A 20,103-nucleotide genomic window follows, 5' to 3' on the forward strand; every position below is an offset into this window, starting at 1 on the left:
TCTTTCTCTCGATACGACAACACAACTACCAAAGGTAGGCATTCTTTCGGGCATCTTTCCAACTCTTGCTCTTACCTCTCTTTCCAAAGGAAGGAAGGGGGGTGTGGGGGGAAGGAAGGATCAGCTTCCTTCCCACCGCCAATGAAGGAAGGGGGTTGTAAGGAAAATATTATTAGTGCCAAATGAAAATTTATGTTAGGGACGCTTTCACATAGTTAGTTTTGTAATTATTATAAACATCACATACATAACAACCACACATAAAAAAAGTATGTAATATATAAGAACAAAACTAATGAAGTTGTTAGTACTAAAATGAGGCATATACTATCACATGTAATCTTAGATATACTTAGTGTGAAACACCATGACATCAATGTCTGAGCAATTTGTAAATGTGCAACAAGGGCTCAATAGGGGGCTAATATTTATTTGATAGTCACGTTCTTGGCTTTGTTGCTTCATTTGAAGGAAGGAGGACACTATTGAATTATTTCAATTACATGGTTCACACCTTCCAAGTATTAGTTAACTTGCCTAAAAAGGTTCCTAACACAAGTGATCAATGCAAATATCACCCATAGGCTACTTTTGTTCACAAAACTTAACTCTCCCACTTTATTTTTGTAAAGACCCACTAATTCAAGTGTAGCCATGGTAGTTGATGCACAACCTCATGTGCACCAAAAAACATCCCATAACCAACCTCCTCGAACCAAGCTTACCCTTCCACTCCTAACACCAAAATGTGCAACACTTATCATAGGGTCCAAGGGGTATTGTCCTTGGTGGCCTCTCATCACTATTGATAACTAGGGTTGAAATGTCACACCCCATGCTTGTGAAACATCTACATCATTTGGCACATTGAATTCCATCCATGCGCACCAAGTTCTAATATGCATGCATGCTTATCCTATATCTGCTTATATTTAGGAATGCCAACCATGACATAACCATTACAATATCTTTCTTCTTATTCTTCTTCTTCTTATTACTATAGAAAAAAAGGACCCTTTTGTTATTCACGAGGAAGAAAAAAAGCACAAACATTGACAAAAACATTGTAACTTCTGTCATTACAATGGGTTGCCAGAAGACAAGGCATCACGACCCAGAAGAAGAGAAAAAGAAGTTGTTGTAAAACCAGGGTTTTACAATTTTTTTTTCTTCTGCAAATTATAAGACTGACTAGAAATGACAATAGCATGCAACCAAAAATTGTAGAAAGTGTATTATACAACCACGAAGAGGGCCCTACTATGAGAAAAACGAAGACAGTGACTAGAAATGACATTAGCCTGTAACCAAAAATTCCCGAAAGTGTATTATACAACCATGAAGAGGCCCCTGTCAAGAGAAAAAGAAAGACATTGTATTTGAGGCTAATTGAAAGCTGAATGTAGACTCACTTGAAATTTATAGTAAGCTAGTTGATAACTAATTGAAAATTTGACTTAAAGCTGATCCATATTAGTATATGGGCATCGAATGAGAACTTTGAACTGGGTTGCCAACTAATTCATCATAATATATGTAACCTGTCTCCAGACAAATAATTCTTCTTTAGAGAGAATCTACAGTTGTATTTAGCTCCCTATGGATGTGATGGAAATTGATTTCCTAGAAGTGGTTCTTTAACTCCACAATTTTGCTTTTCCAGGAGGATAAACTTATAACTTCCAACTATGCTTTACTGTCATTTTTTTTTGGCTCCATTACAATATTTGTATGTCAACAACATGGCACACTACAACCAAGAAGATGAACAATTACATCATTAAGAGTTACAAAACCATCTTGCCATCGAATAACCAACATTAATTAAACAACCATTTAACAACATAATAGCAATTACACTATATATATATATCACATTACACGTATAAATACCGCATTTCAATAGAAGTTAGATGAATTGCGCTAGTCCCAAAGTTTTGCTTTGACTTGAAATTAAACTCTTCTTCACTTTGTGATTTTTGTGTTATCCACTAGCATAGACCCATCTTAAATATAGATATAATATGAGCGGAGAGGGATCCAATTTCTTCATTGGCAATTATTTTTTATGAGCAAACATTATTTAAATGTTTTGTATTTTTTTTTTTAATTTTTTTTTTTTTTAATTTATTTTGGCCGACACTAGCAAAATTTCAACTTTGATGATGGACAAACATCGCTGTAACCATACTAGGCTGTAGAGTGAGCTTGGCATATTCATATTATTTTCATCCTCAACATTGAGGATTGTGTAAAGCTCAGTGGAAGATGCCCCTTGGAATGATGGACAAACATGGCTGTAACCATACTAGGCTGTAGAGTGAGCTTGGCATATTCATATTATTTTCATCCTCAACATCGAGGATTGTGTAAAGCTCAGTGGAAGATGCCCCTTAGAATAGTTTTGATGCCCCCAAAATGACTTCCATTCTCAACCCCTCCCCATGACATTTGAACTTAAGACCTCGTAACAACTAAACCCCATACAAACCAACTACCCTACAACTTATCATGGATCAACCACAACAATACTTATTATAATAATTTAAAACCAATATTTCTAATTACTTTTCCATATTTATCTCATTTACAAACCCCTCAACCCCATCCCATTATTATTACAATAAACACAATAATATATCACCGAGGAAAGAGTTCAAAATTGCGAAAACAAAAAACGCACAACAACCTCTGGTCCCAACATGACAACATGAATGAAGTAGGCCTCTCATGTTGGAGATGATTTAGGGGTTATTCCATGGCCTTCTCTCCCTTTGAAACCCCCCAACCATCCCTGTAATAATTTATTATATTATCTTTAACGATGCTACTTTTACTCTCAATCTTTAACAGCTATCGGCCTTCCCTCTTCAAAACCCTTATATAGAGTGTTTTCTCTCCATCGACCTCAAAAACCCTTATATAGAGTGTTTTCTCTCCGTCGACCTCAAAAACCCTTATATAGAGTGTTTTCTCTCCGTCGAAGCATTTTTGCACAGTTAAATCCTTTGTCCAAAATCCTCGGGGTTTCGCATTCGTGTCTGATATTGGGCGAGTTTCTGGCATATTTTGGATCCATCGATTTCATTCGAGCCCTCCCTCTGTGCACTATCTGGTATTGGGATGGCTGGAACTCAGGAGGATCCTGTTCTTACACGGGCAGTAGATGACGATTCGAGAGAGAACGAGGATGATGCTGGAAAGGAAGAGGACACTGGAGCTCAGGTTGCACCCATTGTTAAGCTTGAGGAGGTTACTGTCACCACGGGCGAAGAAGAGGAGGATGTCCTTCTTGACATGTAAATTTCTTAATCCATGGCTATTTCATGATTTTGTTTTCTCAGTTGAAAGTTGTTTTCATGGCCTCTTCGGTGGCCCTTTTCCTGTGCACATAAATGGGACCTTGACAATAAGGAAGATGCATTTGGGCAGTTATTTACTTCTAATTTTTCTCCTTTTTAGTAAGATCTGTTTTTATCGGGTTCTCGATGTTTTGTTCGCCTGTTGATGATGATCGGATTTGTCATTTCAATGGGGTGCTGAAGAAACTCTATGGTAGATGCATTTAGCGGGCTATGGTTTGTTTTATCGGGTAATTAGGGTTTTGCTTTTCTGTGTATTTTGTGAGTTTCTTGTTGTTTTGATGTCCCATTGATATTTTGATCAGCATTTTTTGATCTCATTATGGTCTGTAATAATTGTTTTCCTATGTTGATAGGCTGCCGATGAAGATTTTTTCGGGGATGCATTTGATGGTTTATTTGTTATCATTGGGGGTTTTGTATTTTGACGAGTCTTTTTATATTTTGTTGAACTATAGGCCATCCTTTTTTCAATGTCTTTGAAGAATCTATGATGGTTTCTCTGTTATTCTGGTTTAGTGGGGGGTGTGATGGTCATTTGTTATTGTTAAGCATACGGGGTTTCGTATTTTTTGGTTTTTGGATTAGCCATTGAATACTGAATTGGGCCTATTTGATAATCTGTCTTTTGGTTATTGGCATTAGGGTGATTTGTCTTTTTATGTTGTGAGGTGGTATGATTCAGGCATATGTCTATTTAATTTACATCCTGTCAGGCTTTTATTTTCTTGGTTGATGAATCCTTTGTATTATGCTTTGTACTACGTCGGGATCTTTTGTGCAAGTATTATTTAGTCATTCACAAGGACATGGTAGACTGTGGAAGTGTTTTGAGATTTAAAGCTTTATTTAAATTTGGTGAGAATGGTCATCGCAACAATTACACATGGAAGGGGAAATGTTCACATTCCTGCAGTTCACCGCATGCAGTTATCTAAATCAGACAAGGGAGAGTCATTGCTATAAACGAACCAGTTGTTTGGTTAATCTAAAAGATGGCAATTGCAAAAGTATAGAGCATAGCAGAGAGACTAAATCTTGATGGTTTTGATCCCATTTCCTTTGCATTTTTTATGCAATTTGTGGTAGATGAGCTTGGTGAGGAAGGTGTGTTATGAAGTTGTTCTAATAGGAAGTCAGTTTCGGTATTTAATGTGTTTGAGAGTACAATGTATGTGTCATAAGTTCAGTTGTTTCCTGCATAACCAGCAGTTCCAGGTTGGTCTGCATTGTGTTTTGTTGAAGTGATTGACAGTGTCAAGTTGTGGAGCATGTTATTAGATCCATGGATTGGAACTTACTAGCTAAGCTACTCTGATCAAAATCATTGTTAGGTAACATTTGATCTCAAAGGCAACCATCATCCATTCGATTACGCTATTATTCAGATATCAAAAGCTAATTAAATACATCTTATAAATGGAGAGCTTAAGATAACAATAACATAGTTAATGTCCTGACATTTGATTGAGTGTAACTAAAACAATATCTTTGAGTTTATATCAACATGACTGTTTTTGAGAGTACAACTAAAAGTGACACAACTTGAACATAAAAAACTCTCATTTATGACACATACAGGTACCATTTAGCCAGGAATTGTTTCACTTTAGTCCAAGCAATGTAACTAGGATGCAATGCTTATTGGGGAACCAATTTCTAGTTTGATTTCTTTGTTTGCAAACATGCAGAAGGCTAGCACATTTAGTTACCTGGATGCAAAGGCATATAAACAGTATCTCTTGTCTGTTCTCATAGTTCCTGTTCTACTCCTCCATTACAGCGGTATTTTGTACAATCATATAGGTTTTACATGCCCACCACTTTCATTTAAATGAAGATATTTGTTATTACTTATTAGTAATTCCCATAGCATCATTTAATTTTTATTATCTCATCACCGACTATTGGAAATAGGTTTAAACTTTACTATATTTTATCCATATCAAAATGACGTATTCTCAAAATTCTGTCAGTGATGGAAAAGGGATACAAGCCACCCGTGATGTTCTTCTGATCCTCTTTTTAAACATGTTTTATATTCTATTTTTTATTGTATGTTACTGGAAATAGGCTCCAAATTCTACCATTACAAAAATTTAATTAGGAAAGTGGAGGTCAACAAGAAGAACAAGCGGTCTCTATAATGTCTTCATGGTTTGCATATGTGCCAATAAGGTCTGGTCGAAGCCATCCAAAGATCTCAGAACTTTGTTTATATTTCTTTTGGAGTTTTGGTTGCCTATTCACAGATTGGTATTTTGTGCAAGAAGTTGTTTTACCTGCGTGCATGTTGGAGGGTCGATCCTTTATCTAAGAGAGGGTGGGTAAGCCATTTGAAGTTTTGTATCTCAATTTTCTTGCTAGTCGATATGCAAGTTCTTTAACTTTCCTTTTAAGCTATTTACAAATTGAGGCATTTGGTTTTCTGGGAAAGGATGAGGTTGTTTTGATTATGCCCAAGCACAAAGACTGAAATTGTGGGGATAGGGGATCCCTAATTTTACTGTAAATTTGTCCTTTTGTTATTCATGTTGCCAGGAGACAGGGGAGTTCCTAACATTGCTGCAGAACTGCGGAGTATAGTTGGAAACTTGCAAATACGAGCACATTTTTTCCATGCTGTAGAATTTAAAGTTTATAGAAGCAATGAAGGTCCAGACAAATGAGTCTATACTTGATGGAATTATTTATTTTTCACTTTACAAATGCTGGAACGGAGTTGCAAGACAATGAGTCACATCTTTTTGCCAACATGGCTAAGGTGTTAAACAAAACAAATGCCATGTAGATGGTTTGAGACAGAGAAGCAAAGACAGGGTTTCTTACAAAATGTCTATTACCTTTATCTGTGGTTGAGCAATAAATTTCTGTTGCTGAGACAAGCAATCATGACAGCAGACAACTTAGAAACAATGGAATGACAAGACTTCAAAGATGGTGTACAGTTACCCAGTAATGTAGACAAACCAATTCACAGTTGCTCGATAGTTTAAATTATACTCTAGTTCATGTCCATGCAATTCTATAATGCCTGCATTCTCATCAAGGCACACAGAGATTAGACTAATGGTTCTTATAGATGCAACCAACTGTAACTCAGAAAAGTGGTTGTATTTCATTTGAAGAGTTCCCTAGGACACTAGGCCAGCCAATACTGAATAGAGTGGTCTAAGTGGGTGGTGCACATCCTCCAAGCTACACTGGAATGTGGCTACTTAAAATGACAAGCCAACTTTTTGGACCCTGGGGTCTGGATCTCATTATTTCAAAATAATAATGATGTTTGACCACAACTCAATTGGGTACAGATATGTAAAGTGTGAGGGATGTTGGAGTCAAAGCCAGATTTGGAATGAACTTCAGAAGGATCTCTAAGAAGAGTTATTTTCATGTGTAAATGTTAAAATAATCACATGGTGGGAAAGGCAAGGTAATATTACAGAGATAATTTTGCATGAATCCTTCTTTGGGTGATTCATGTTTGTGGAAACCATCCAGTCAAAATACAGGTTAGCTTGAAATACATTCCAAAGAGGACAAGCCCTAAACTGTTTTGGACTGATTTCCCTTCTCCTGATCCCCGCAAGTACAAGTTCATATAGACAGAGAAGGCAAAGCATTAGCATGCGGTGTAGATCATACTTGGACTTTATAGGTAATTGGTGAATCATACTTTGAACCTCAAGTAAGGCAATAGAGTATGGCCATCAACAAAATTCCCATGGAGAGGAAATTCAAATGGTCAAACACTTAATGTCCATCGCTATTGTTCATGTGGCCAGAACTCACTTGGTCCTGGCTCAGTAATATGTTGTTCCATCCTCTCATCACATCTATCATCATTCATAGAATGTGATAAACAGTGAAATAGCAAAGGCTGTAGATGTCCTCCAGGGCCTGATATGCTTGAGAGTCGAGAGCTCCTACGTTGTGTCACTTGGAATATAAGAAACAATGATTAGTAGAGGCAGAGACAACACAGCATATGATCACCAATTCTAAAGTCAAGACTAAGGCCCAATCCTTCTTCTTGTAGAGTAGATAATAAGTGCAACTATGCAAATGATTCTGTTCTGTGAGTAAAGGTATAATATGAAAATACCTTATTTTAGCAGTGTGGACCTGTTACTCATGATTTCCTTGGGACAAAATGGTGTCTTAAAGATACATTTGGGTAAGAGTTGCTAGGCATTTGTTTTCACTGAATGGTTATGCATCACTTGATGTCATTACAACTTCATTGTAGTATTTCCTCATTAATACTGTAATCATCACCATGCTTGACATATAAAAGGCTACTAGCTGCCTACCTACTACAAGGTTATCGATCTGAACACTAGGATGGGGTCTCAACATGGAGATGGGAGACAAGATGATGCTAATTAACTCCTTAGGATTTCTTATGATAGTATGAAATCAGTATGCCTTGATGGAGCTAGCAGACTTGGCTAACAGACTTGGTATGAGTCATGGAGACGATTTAGATTGCAAACATTTAGATATACTGAGACAGTCTTTACAAGAAATGTTATCAGCAATGTCCAATACATGGAAGGATTCTTTACCTCATGGATATTGTGGGCTACTTTGAGACAGCAAATGCATCCTCAGATTTGGCTGCTGTAGATACATGCAGGTCTGCACTCTTGGAAGAATTTTCGGGCATGGTACAATGTATTAAAGCCAATGATTTCAGGGTCATTGAGGTAGAAAATTATAACAGTGAGGTTGCTTGGTCTGATCCACTGTGGGTGATTGAAGTGACAGATGCAAAGGAGGAGTCCTAATTCTGCCTTTGTTAGCATCCTTCATGGTAATGAACAGAACAGAGGTTACATTGTAAAGTTTGAGTCACAGGTGACTATGTATATATATTGGGGTCTTGTTTGTCAAAAGGAGGGTGGGCAGCTGACAGAGTCTTTCTGTAGGTGACTATATTCAGGGGTATTATTGATGAGATTGAGAAAGCCCATAGTGATGTGTTTAATATCCTTCTCCTGTTGTTAGATGATGAAAGGCTAAGACATCAAATATCAGGTACCAATACATTTTGTTGACACTTCTAAACACACAAGATTCTAATTAGGTAGTTTATGAATTACTGAAAAGGCAAGTGATGAAGGTTGCATGACAGACTTTTCGTATCAAGACGAGGAGTATATAATACGTCAGTATCGCATCGGATTAATCATATAGTTCAGCTACAGCTGAAGCGTGTACAAGATAGCCTAAAACAAAACAAAAAAATCAATTTTAAACTCACTCAGGATGCCTTTACCTTGCTTGGAAACTTGGCTTTGATCCCAACTTTGGTGCAAGGCCAGTGGGGAGGGTGATACAGCAGATGGTTGAGAATGAACTTGTGTTAGGTTTCCTTAGAGGAGAAACATGCATAGCCCATGCATCTGAATATGCCAACTCTGGCACCAAGTACACAGAGGGTCTCGCCATATGTGGAGGTATTTCCTGTAATATGTCACTTGTGAATGATTGCAGCTTGATCTGGGTGCTCCCTTATATGGTTGAGTACAAAATTTCAGATGAAGGTGCAGTTATGAAAAAACAGCTCAAAGGGATAAGGAAATTGATGATAAACACTTAAACATATATGTGCGCGTGTGTGTGACATGCTAGAGTGAAATGTTAATTGGACAGGTTGACCTTACATGGTATGGGGTTAATGCTGTCATAAGGAGGGCTGACCTGTGAAGTTTATTGGAGCTGGCAGTGGGCTGATTTTGCAGGGCTACATACCCACACATGTAGGATATGGGGTATTTTGTGTAGGATACATGCTGCCCTTACATTTAGGGGGGTTACTTGCACATTGAAACAGACCCTTCAGGATGATGCTTTGCAGTGTTGAAAATATCGGTATCTGCAAAATATTGGCGAGGGTCCCGAAAACATCTTTTTGGCAATATTGGCGAAAATGTTGGCAGACATAAAAAATGCATAAAATATTAATTTTTTTTTTCAGGTTTTTAAACATATAAAGCAATAACAACATGAAATAAACACATTGGCACATAAATATGAAGAAAGTAATATTTTGGTCTTCTGTCAACTGTTTTCGTTGACTTTCTATGATGTTTTGAACAGGCTGTTGATCATTTCTGGACTTTATGGGGATGTATGGGATGAGCATTCTTTTGTTATTAAATAGTTGATGATTTGTATTCTTACATGTTTGATGTTATTATTGAGCTTTTTTGTGGGATCCTTTTCGGTAATGTTAAGGAATATCTCCTGTGTTTTTAATAGGTCGTTGGTAATTTATCTTTGAATGCATTTGATATGGTGGGATATTGCGGACGTTACTTGTAATGGATGTCATGGGCTCTTAAAATGATCCTAATGCAGTTTCATTGTTTATTAATATTCCCATTCTTTTTTATATGTTTGACCCTGCAGGAAGGCGAAGCTGTACAGGTTTGACAAGGATGGGAATCAATGGAAGGAGCGTGGTGTAGGAACAGTAAAGTTTCTTAAGCACAAGGATACTACAAAGGTTCGGATGGTCATGAGGCAATCCAAGACATTGAAAATATGTGCAAACCATTTAAGTATGTAAATTTGTTTGTTTGTTTTTTTTTTTTGTAATTTCCCCCCTGAGATTGTAATAGCTTATCTTACGTCCAAGTTTTAAGAGGCTTTCTGTGCCGAGAATTTGTGTTGATCCTTATTATCTGGATTATGTTTTTTTTTTTTTTTTTTGCCTTGCAGTTCATTCCCCAATGTCACTTCAGGAGCACGCAGGTAGTGATAAAACTTGGGTCTGGCATGCAACTGATTTCTCAGATGGGGAACTGAAGGAAGAACTCTTCTGCATTCGTCTTGGCTCTGTAGACAGTGAGCACTGTTCTTAGACTCTTCTAATCCTTGTTATGATCTTTTCTTTCTGTCTTGTATTTTTCTTTGATAAAATCAATGTTTGAGTACCTATATTCTTGGATCATTTCATTGAAGGGTTGATTTTGCATATGTTCTTAGGATGCTTTTGTGCAGATTATAGTGGGTTGGTAAGGGATCCCCCTCCCCAAACACCCTATCAGCATAGTTAAGACTTGAGTTTAGGGTGGCTTTAATTATCTCTGGTAATAGCAAATGATACAGAGGATTGTGCATAACCCACCCCCTTTTTGATTCCAATAAGCAGAGGTGGTCACTATGGTAATCCGATTTCAATTTGTAGTTAGAAAATGGGGTCACAACTTTCCATATTTTTTGTTTTGTTTTGTCTTTTTACATCAAACAATAGTATATTTATTAGAACCATAGTCAACTAAACAAACAGGAAACAATTTATTTGACAGGTGGAAGAAGTGATAGGCTTAGAGCAATTGAATTGTAGGCCATGCTTCTTGACAAATTGATGAACAGATGTCTCCTTACTTGAGATTTAGGTTGGCACCATGGCACCATATTGTCCATCATTATACACTAATCTTGTCATTATCTTCGTCACTGTGAATGACTGGCCTGTTCCCTGCAAATAGATCTGGGCATAGAGGAGCCAATCCAAGAACAGTAATCTCTAGCACAAGACAATATTAATGATCTAAATACCTAATCCTGAAGCTTGAGTTTGATTTTTCTCTACTGGTTCTGAATCTCTGATTGAGAATCTCCCACTCGTCATTATCAAACCTTCTCCTTCATCATTGGCATCAGCTGCACTGCTGAGGTACTTTGGTTGGTTGTCATTGGACTTGAGAGCTTGAAGTTTCAAATGATTATAGTAACAGACAGCCAGAAAAGCCAGTCCACACCCACTCAAGTTTATGACTGTAACCTTTTCATTTATTACAGACAAAGATTATGTTATGAGCAGCCAGTCCTTGACAAGACCAGCAACATTCATAGTCAAGGCTGAAGTCTTTCCTATCAGAAGAAACACTGCAAGATTAAGAGCCAAGGCACAAGCAGAAATGTCATGTAATCCAAATCAAAGGAAGAGACCCTGATTATCAGAAATGGGTATTCTACTAAGGCCCAGGGGGTGCTGAGAAAAACAAGGCAACAAGGAGCAACAAAGATGTGATGGGATTCAACTTAATCCCTTTTGATGTTCGTGGAATTTGTATGAGAACCAATTGGGTAGTCTCACATGCAACTGCACTTAACTGGAGAATCACCTCCCATGCATTCATCTTGGCCTCCCCATATCCTGAAATAGTAACTCCAATGGATATGGCCAACATATTGGTCTCGGGCTCACCTTTATAAGATTCTTTCTTTAGGGAAACCACAATCAAATACACAGCAATGGGAATTAGAGCTTTCAGCATTTGAAATAATGATACTGAGAGGAAAACATAGGCAGAATTTGAAAACCAGAGACCCAAAGAATACACTTATCAATACTATGGGTTCAACGAGCTTGAAGACTCTTACAATAGCAACAGCCAATGTTGAGTAGAAGCCCATGTGAATCATGGTGGGACTGATCACACTAAAGTTGTCAAGCAATGGCAACTCCAATGGATATGGCTAACATATTGGCCATGGCCTCGCCTTTAGAAGATTCTTTCTTTAGGGGGACTGCAATCGAATGCATATCAAATGGGCACAAGAGCTTTCAACATTTGAAATATCGATACTTTGAGAGACATGCACCAAGGGCTGCATCATTTAGGATTTGTACTCAGTTTAGGTGTCATATTCAAGGGGAAGTTGTTATGCTTTCCACCACTTCATAGATTGTTAGAGTGATGAAACAAAAGAGGCTCCCTCTTGAGGCTAGATTATGTCATTCATATCAGTTGTGTTGTTGATGTCCTAGCTCAGCCAGGTCTTGCCAAAACTCTATTGAGGTTCAAAATTTATTATAAACTGAAATGTCTTCACAAGAATTGACCTCATAAAATGCCATAATCACAAGATATGCCATACATGGCTGTGATTATGGCTCGCAAGACCCTTATGAGGCTCGCAACATCACTTATGATTATGCACTCTACAATTCTGTGACCAGCTGAATGTCAAGCAATTGAATCGCGATTTAAATCCTATTTTGTCAGCAATAAGTACTATACTTTGTCTTTATTTAGTGTAGAGAACCAAGCACTTATTCTGCTCATCTATAGAAGGGACAATGGTTGTTTGCCTATGAGGTATAAGGAAATCCTATCAGGAATACCCTAGGTGCCCTTCCTTCGGTACATCTGGTAGTTAGCTAAAAGTGGTTTTTCATGACTCCAGTTCTATTTTCAGTGGGCGGCTTGGCACCATTTTTAGAAAGGAGGTGCAAAGGAGCTGCCTAACTTAATTTGGGTGATTTTAAAATTCCTCTTTGTTAAATTTGGAAAACTTGAAGTTTGGGAAATGTTTATTTTGTATTTTTGACAAAGTTGACCCCGTTGATTAGTTTGCAACTTTACATGTGAGATGGAACTTTATTATTGAACAAGAAAGCTGATTTGGAATTCTTATTTGTTGAGACAAATTAGTTAGTAATGGAATTCTAGCTGATTGCATGAGTTTTTGTTTACTTATGAAGAGATCAAGCCACTTATTGCAATGGTTTAGTGGAAGCCATATTTATGGTTGTTATCGGGCAATTTTGCAGCATTTTCCTCACTTCAGCCACTCAACAACAGTTAGATTTTGCATGAATAGGCCACCCACCTTTGGGAATTTGGGGAGCTATAAGAGAACACTGAATGGCATTATTTTCTAGAGTTTTCTCAGTGAGCAGTCAACGTTCTCTTCCATCCTTCCTTTCTCTCATTGCTGCCTACATCTCTGTGCAGTGCATACTATTGCAATCATTCTCATATTTTATCTCCATGATGCAAACAATCTTTTGACTAATACACTGATGGAGTTTGACCATGCAGTTTCTTTACAGCTCTCCAAATTCGATGGTTGAACAGTGTTGTATGTTGCAGTAGTGTGAATGACCTAAGTGCCTGTACTTTGAAGATTTTTTATCACTTAAAAGTGCACAACCATCTTTTCTTCTTTCATATTTGGTGGTCGTGGACTGGGATTTTGCATATTATTTGATCTTATAAGTTTCTTGTGTCCTTGGATGCTTACACATATATCAATGAAAACTACTTTCTGTGCTGATCACTCATATTGACCAAGCATATGCTTCCAAGTGCTGAAAGTGCATGAACACGAGGGACACCCTCCTGACTGGAGAAATGACAGTCCAAACAGAGGAGTAATTAGCTGTGACCTTAGGCTAATTAGTAATTTCTCATAGCTGTTTCTTAGTTTTGCACAAATCAGATCAGAGAGAGAACACTTCCCAATACATAGTATTAAAAATTATAAGATGAAGTTTGAATTTAACAAAGTCAAAGGATGAACCGAAGTCTTGGATAGCTAACGCAGATCTGACACCTTCATGAGACAGAAATCAGAATGCATGGACAGAGACTACTAGGAGCTTTCCAGAATATTTCCAATCTAGCTCATGCATGGACGAGCACAAATTCTCTTCAACAAGAGAATGTGCAAGTTAATTAATCTTCAGTAAGTTGACTACATGTGGATGAGATATAGTGAATTATCTACAAGTTGAAAGGTTCTTTAGCAAATGTATGCTAAAAACATGTGGATCTGGATTAGCTTAATCTCCAAGCTAGGTTACAACTGAATGTACATCATGGGGGGTAAACATGCAAGGGTCACTTGATTGTCAACAGCCATATACAAGGAATTCATATCACCCACCTGAGAATCGGGCAAACTGAAAATCACTGATATGTCGATGTTGCATAAGGAGAACACATATTGCCCTATTTCAAGCTAGAGGCCCCATTATAGTCAAGGTTTGCATTTTCAAGACTACAGGGATTGCAATTTTCATTCACAATAAAATTTGTCCCATTTTCTTACCAGAATATGCATCGAGAAGAGAGGCTGAACCGGTGCCCCTTATTCCATGCCTAATCATCAAGCCCAAAATAACACATGCTTTTCTTGGTGGGAAACATCACTTGTGGATGACAATTTAGCAGAAGCATGAAAAACCATGTGAATGGGATTATCGTGCACCCAGATAACTAAAAAACAAATAAGTCTATCAAGGATTGTGCAGACGGAACTTGGAAGTAGTCGGAAAAATCCTTGTTAGGACTCGAAAGGCCCCAAACATCTAAAAAGGTTGTGAAGGCTTTAGGGAACAAAGCATGATGCTACAATTCCAACACCAGAAGTCAATAAAACGTTTTTTTCTCTTTTACAATGTCATGAAGATCGTAACCTCGAATACTAGAAGAGGTAAGCCAGAAAATAAGGGTAGAGCTCTATAAAAAGAAGCTAATATTTGACAAGCCTGACATTGTGTTTGTCTAATAAACAAAGTTGTCAAGTGAAACAATTGAAATGGTATATTTGAAAAAACACAAAAGATAGAAGAAAACAATGGGCAGAGTATATGGCCTTCTGATATGGTGGGATCAATACAAATTTTGTACAAGTATATGTAGGGAGATTATGGGTAAGCTAAGACTTCTCCGAGCATTGGAACTTGTAATTTTATGTAACCAATGTCTATGGAACTAATTTAGCTGTTTCAAAACCTATCTATTGGAAACTCTTGTAATAAGAAATGAAGAACTATTGCAATCACCCTGTAGAGGCTTTAATAACACCTGGTATTCTGGTTAGTGATTTTATTGGACCTCATGTGCATATTCTACATGCACAGGATGGACTATTCATATGTTACAGGGTATTATTCTTATTATTTAGGGTGCACATCTTCAAGTGCTCAAGAACGATTACTAGAACAGTCAGTTAATTCTGCAATTTAAAGGATGAAAAAGGAGGTTATAGGAGTCTAGTTTTGGTTCTCATCCACAATGTCACACTAGTCTGCCTGGGCATGGTTCTCATGGTGTAATAGTGACTTGAGGAGTCATAATACCACAGATCACTAAACACGAACAGCTAAGGTAGCCCAAGGACAATAGCCATCTTTACACATTAATTAACAGGTTTACATTAATTATCCTAGGGGGTTTTAATACTTCCAAATGCTTAAAAAACAGTTAGCAGAGCATTCACATTACACATTCCAGCAATCTTTTCTATAAACCAACCAAATGCAGTCAGGAGAGCCCTCCTTTTAAACTATACAACCTTATTGTTAGTATGATCAACATAATTTTAATATATAGTGTGACAAACCGTATGTGAGAGGCAGGTGGAAAACTTTTCTCGCAATTGACTAAGCGACGTCCTGCGAGCCAGACTTGAGACGAAAACCCTCGTCAGAAGTATATGCTTGGCTCTTTTCCAAACAAATAAAGAGTCAATGAGGTTTTGTGTAATCACTTCTGGTATCGTATTGGGTTATTGTTAGAAGCGATAATTGGATTCGGATTCTCATCGAGTGAGTTGTTCTGCTTTCTCAATTTGAGAGGGTTTGTTTGGAGGGAAAAACGAAAGAGGACATACAAGAATAGTGAGGGGAAAGATGCAGAGGAAGAGGATTGAGAACATCGCCAGCAGGCAGGTTACATTTTCCAAACGTAGGTGGATTGCTGAAGAAAGCTTACGAGCTCTCGGTGCTCTGCACTGCAGAAGTTGAACTTGTGATTTTCTCCCCAGCAGGAAAGCTCTATGAACTGTTTTTTAGTGCAAATCCTACTATTTTGATTCTAATAATCATGGCAATGCAAACCTCATGAGATTCTTACTAATAACCCCGGTGTTGCAAGCCCTAGTAAGCTCGATGTTGAAAAACTTAGTGTAAAACCTCCAAATCGCTGGTTTTGTTGTAGTGCTTATTGGAGAGTATATAAAAAATTTCACACCTTTTTATGAGATATGGGAGGAAAACATGTTAAAGATTTTTAATAAATATAAAATTTCCAAAATGATGCTAGTGACGTGTGATTCTTTTTTCATTGTTTGTGATTATGAAAAATGAAACTCAATGTTTTTTCATTAGTGCACACATATTTCATTATATAATTGCATATAGAAAAATCATTCCAGAGCCGATAACAATAAAAGTGAAGAATTTATGGTCCAACGTTATATTTAAGGGAGATGTTTAAGGATGACGTTTGAATTTTGTTTTTCATTTTAAGACATTTGGAGCAAATATTAGGAAGGACTTTGAGAAAGGATTGTCCTTGATTTTCGAAAATGGAGTTGTTCCTTTCCAGCCATATGCCCCAAGTGACCATCAAAGGGAGAGCTCATATGTTTTTTGGATGTTTTCTTTATAGCCATTTTTTTACACATATCCATAGAGTCCCCATGCCATTGATGTGAATTACTTGTTTGGTTTTTTTTAACCAAAATTTTTAACCAAACAAGAAAAATTAAAAAAATACCTCAAGATCAAAGACTGAAACAAAGACCTATTGACATACCTTTTAAAGTATGGAAAGAACTTGTAAAATCATATGAGAAGTTGGATGCACAAAGAAAAGCCGGCAATGAGAGCATTCAGGTATTGAATTTTTCATTAAACATTATTTAGAATGTATTAATACTTATAAGTATCTTAGACATGTATTTGTGTGAAAATAAATTGAATTGGTTTATGTTTAAGGACAAGGCATCCAAGGCGAGGTTAACCAAGACAAAAGTCACTCATCGTAGTGGCCAGAAAGGTTTAAAAGCACTGATAACAACCTTTGTAAGTATATTAAACATGTGATATTTTTTTAATAAATTTTGTACTAGAAGAAAGTCATTGTTATCTAATTTCTCCCTATTTACTGATTGATAGGAACTAAAATATGGAATACCTTCAAATCATTTGGAAAAGGAGGTGCTGCAGCAAAAGAGATGGGTTGAATTTGTTGTTTGGATGGACTCTATGGTATGTAATCTTAGTTGGATTTCCAATATACTTTTAAACCATATTTTCATTTTATTTTTTAGTACTATTAGATATTATATCTTACCTCATTTTATGGTTAACATTGTATAACAAAAACATGCGTTGTGTTATGTAATTAATACTAACATGTAATATTGATTTTTTTTGTCAGGATTGCCAAGACGATGATCCAAATTATGTTCAACATATATGAGGAGATGATGAGGATGAGGATGAGGATGATGGTGGTGAAGGAGGAGATGATGATGATAGTTGCGGTGTTGGTGATGATGTGGATCAGAGTAATGAGGATGGTCAAGATGATCATGAGGATGATCTTGGTGGTGGTAGCTAGGCATGCACATGCATTGTTTTTTATGAAGAAATTATTGTGTAGAATGACATTGTTATGTTTAGATGGGTGTTGTGAATTTACCCTATATCAATGAGACATTTTGATTTTGTAATCATACGATGAGTTTGATTTATGTATGTTGTTAATTTATCGTAGAATAACGATATTCATGAAATATTTTGATTTGTTAATCATATTTGAATTTTACTTGTTTTGATTAAAAATAATACTGATTTTATTAGTATTATGTTGCTATTTTATACATGTTTTGAAAATTGTTAATGACACATTGTTATTTTTTTGGATGGATGTTGTCAATTTCTCTTAAATTTCTTTACAAATGATTTTGAATTGTGATATCTGCTTTAATGATATTTAGAAACTATCATATATTTCACTATGAATCTATAAAGGGGGTCATATATGTAAAGAAAAATATACTCTATATAAGAAGTCAAATGCGGATGTAACCATGGATGCAAAATTGAAAGTAAAATTGGATGTTAAACTAGGAATTAATACAAAATGCAAACAATTGACATACAAAGTGTTTTAAATTAGAAGTGAAAAATTGTGCAATAGTTGACACAAGGAAGGGAACAAAACATGGCATACAAAAGGATATCAAATTGGGCAAAAACAAGGACACATAAATGGGCACCAAATTAGATGCAAAAAAAGACAACAACTAGATGTAAAATAAGATGCAAAGTTGAGCGTTAAAAAGAAGCAAAAAACGTTACAAATTAATATGCCAAATGATGATGCAAATAATGGTGTAAATTTGGGATGCAAACTTGGGTGCAAAAAAGGAAAAAAAAAAAGATGTAAGAAAAGACATAAAACAAGATGCAAAATGGGGCTGAAAAATGGTGAAACCAAGGATGCCATATTGGATGTAAAAAATGATTCCTAATCACATGCAAATTTAGGCTCGAACTCAGACACAAAATTATATGCAAATGTGGACACAAAATGAGGCAAAAAAAGATGCAAATTTGGATGGTGAAAACGATGTAAAACTAGACACCAAAAAAATGCAAAATTGGATGAAAAAGTCGGTGTAAATAATGGTGCAACATTGGACACAAGTAGACACAAAAAAATGGTGCAAAAAGGGGCATAAAATAGCTTAAAATTGGGTGCAAAACTTGGTGCAAAAACAAATACAAAAGTAGACGTAAAAAATGACTCTAAATTGAATGTACCATTAGACACAAAATAAGATGCAAAGGTGGACACAACACATGACTCAACATAAGATGCAAATATAAATGCAAATTTGGATGCTCAAAATGATGTAACATTAGATGCAAGAGATGGTGTTAAAAATGATGCAAAATTGGATGAAACAAATGACGCAAAATATGGTGCAAAATGAGATGGGAAAAATGGAGACAAATCAAACGTAAATGTGGATGTAAAAAATGGTCCAAAAAAAGATGCAAAAATGGGCACAAAAATGGATGCAAATTTTGGTGCTAAATCAAATTCAACACATGGTGCAAAGATAGGCACCAAAGCTGGTGCAAAAATAGAAGCAAAAACTAGTGTAAGACTAGATACAAAACCTGGCGTAAGACTAGATGCAAAAACTGACACAAAATGGATGCATAAAAAGACGTTAAATTGGATTCAAAATACAGTGTAAACTTGATGCAAATGATGGTGCAAAAATGGAAGCAAAGAATGACACAAAATAGGAAGCAAAAGAGAATGAAAAATAGATGCAAAAAATGACACAAAACTAGAAGCAAAACCTGTCATAAAATAAGATGCAAATCTTGGTTCAAAATTTGACGCAAAAAATGATGCATAGTTTGGTGTAAAAAATGATGCAAAATCTAGCGTGAAAAAGGATGCAAAATCAGGTGCAAAAAAGGACGCTTTAAAAATTGTACAATAGAGCCAGATTTAGCGCCAGGTTGCTCATCACAATTACAAAAAAAATGCACTAAAATCTGGCGCTAAATCTGGCACAAATCACTGGTTTTGTTGTAGTGGAAGTACTCAAGTCAGTGAAGCAACGATTATGTCAGAGAAAGAAGAAGAAGGTACTCGCCTATGGCATCAGTGATTGGGTCACATGAGTGAGAAAGGTCTTAAGGTACTGATGAAACATAAATCACTTCCTGATTTGAAATCCTTGAAGTTGGATTTCTGTAAACATTGTGTGTATGGAAAATAATGTAAACAAAGATTTAAAATTGGAAATCATAATAGTAAAAAAAATTTAGATTATATTCATTCTGATCTGTGGGGTCCATCTCCTGTTGTATCATATGGAAGTGCTCTATATTTTTTAACATTTATTGATGATTTCTCCCATAAAGTTTGGGTCTTTGTGCCGAAAAAGAAAGTTGATGTATTCAATGTCTTTAAACAATTTAAAGCAATGGTAGAAAAAAGAACAAGCAAATCAATTAAATGTTTAAGAACTGACAATGGTGGTGAATTTACTTCAATAGAATTTGAACAATACTGTAAGGATGAAGGAATTGTTAGACATAAAATTGTTATTTATACTCCTCAGCAAAATGGTGTTGTTGAACGTATGAATCAGACTCTTATGGAAATAGCCA

General features: G+C 36.3%; 1 protein-coding gene across 1 annotated transcript; it reads left to right on the plus strand.

Moving 5' to 3' along the window:
- The first annotated feature begins 2,948 nt into the window (after positions 1-2,948).
- On the plus strand, positions 2,949-17,463 carry LOC149217316 (ran-binding protein 1 homolog c-like). The gene is made up of 7 exons (XM_089392974.1): positions 2,949-3,299; positions 9,780-9,931; positions 10,092-10,217; positions 16,721-16,791; positions 16,894-16,980; positions 17,074-17,166; positions 17,339-17,463. Exons 1-7 carry the CDS (start codon positions 3,124-3,126, stop codon positions 17,378-17,380), a joined length of 747 nt encoding a protein of 248 aa, XP_089249100.1. The 5' UTR covers positions 2,949-3,123; the 3' UTR covers positions 17,381-17,463.
- Positions 17,464-20,103: the final 2,640 nt, after the last annotated feature.

The sequence above is a fragment of the Pinus tabuliformis genome, chromosome 1_1 (assembly GCF_031772625.1).
Source record: "Pinus tabuliformis cultivar Carrire ecotype Pingquan chromosome 1_1, CPIR1, whole genome shotgun sequence".
NCBI lineage: Eukaryota > Viridiplantae > Streptophyta > Pinopsida > Pinales > Pinaceae > Pinus > Pinus tabuliformis.

What these genes read in the sequence shown, in the direction of transcription:
- LOC149217316 (XM_089392974.1), top strand. Translation starts at nt 3,124, where the DNA reads ATGGCTGGAACTCAGGAGGATCCTGTTCTTACACGGGCAGTAGATGAC. An exon ending in AATATGTGCAAACCATTTAA is followed by an intron (nt 9,932 to 10,091) that starts GTATGTAAATTT and finishes TTTGCCTTGCAG; the next exon opens with TTCATTCCCCAATGTCACTT. An exon ending in TCGTCTTGGCTCTGTAGACA is followed by an intron (nt 10,218 to 16,720) that starts GTGAGCACTGTT and finishes TACCTTTTAAAG; the next exon opens with TATGGAAAGAACTTGTAAAA.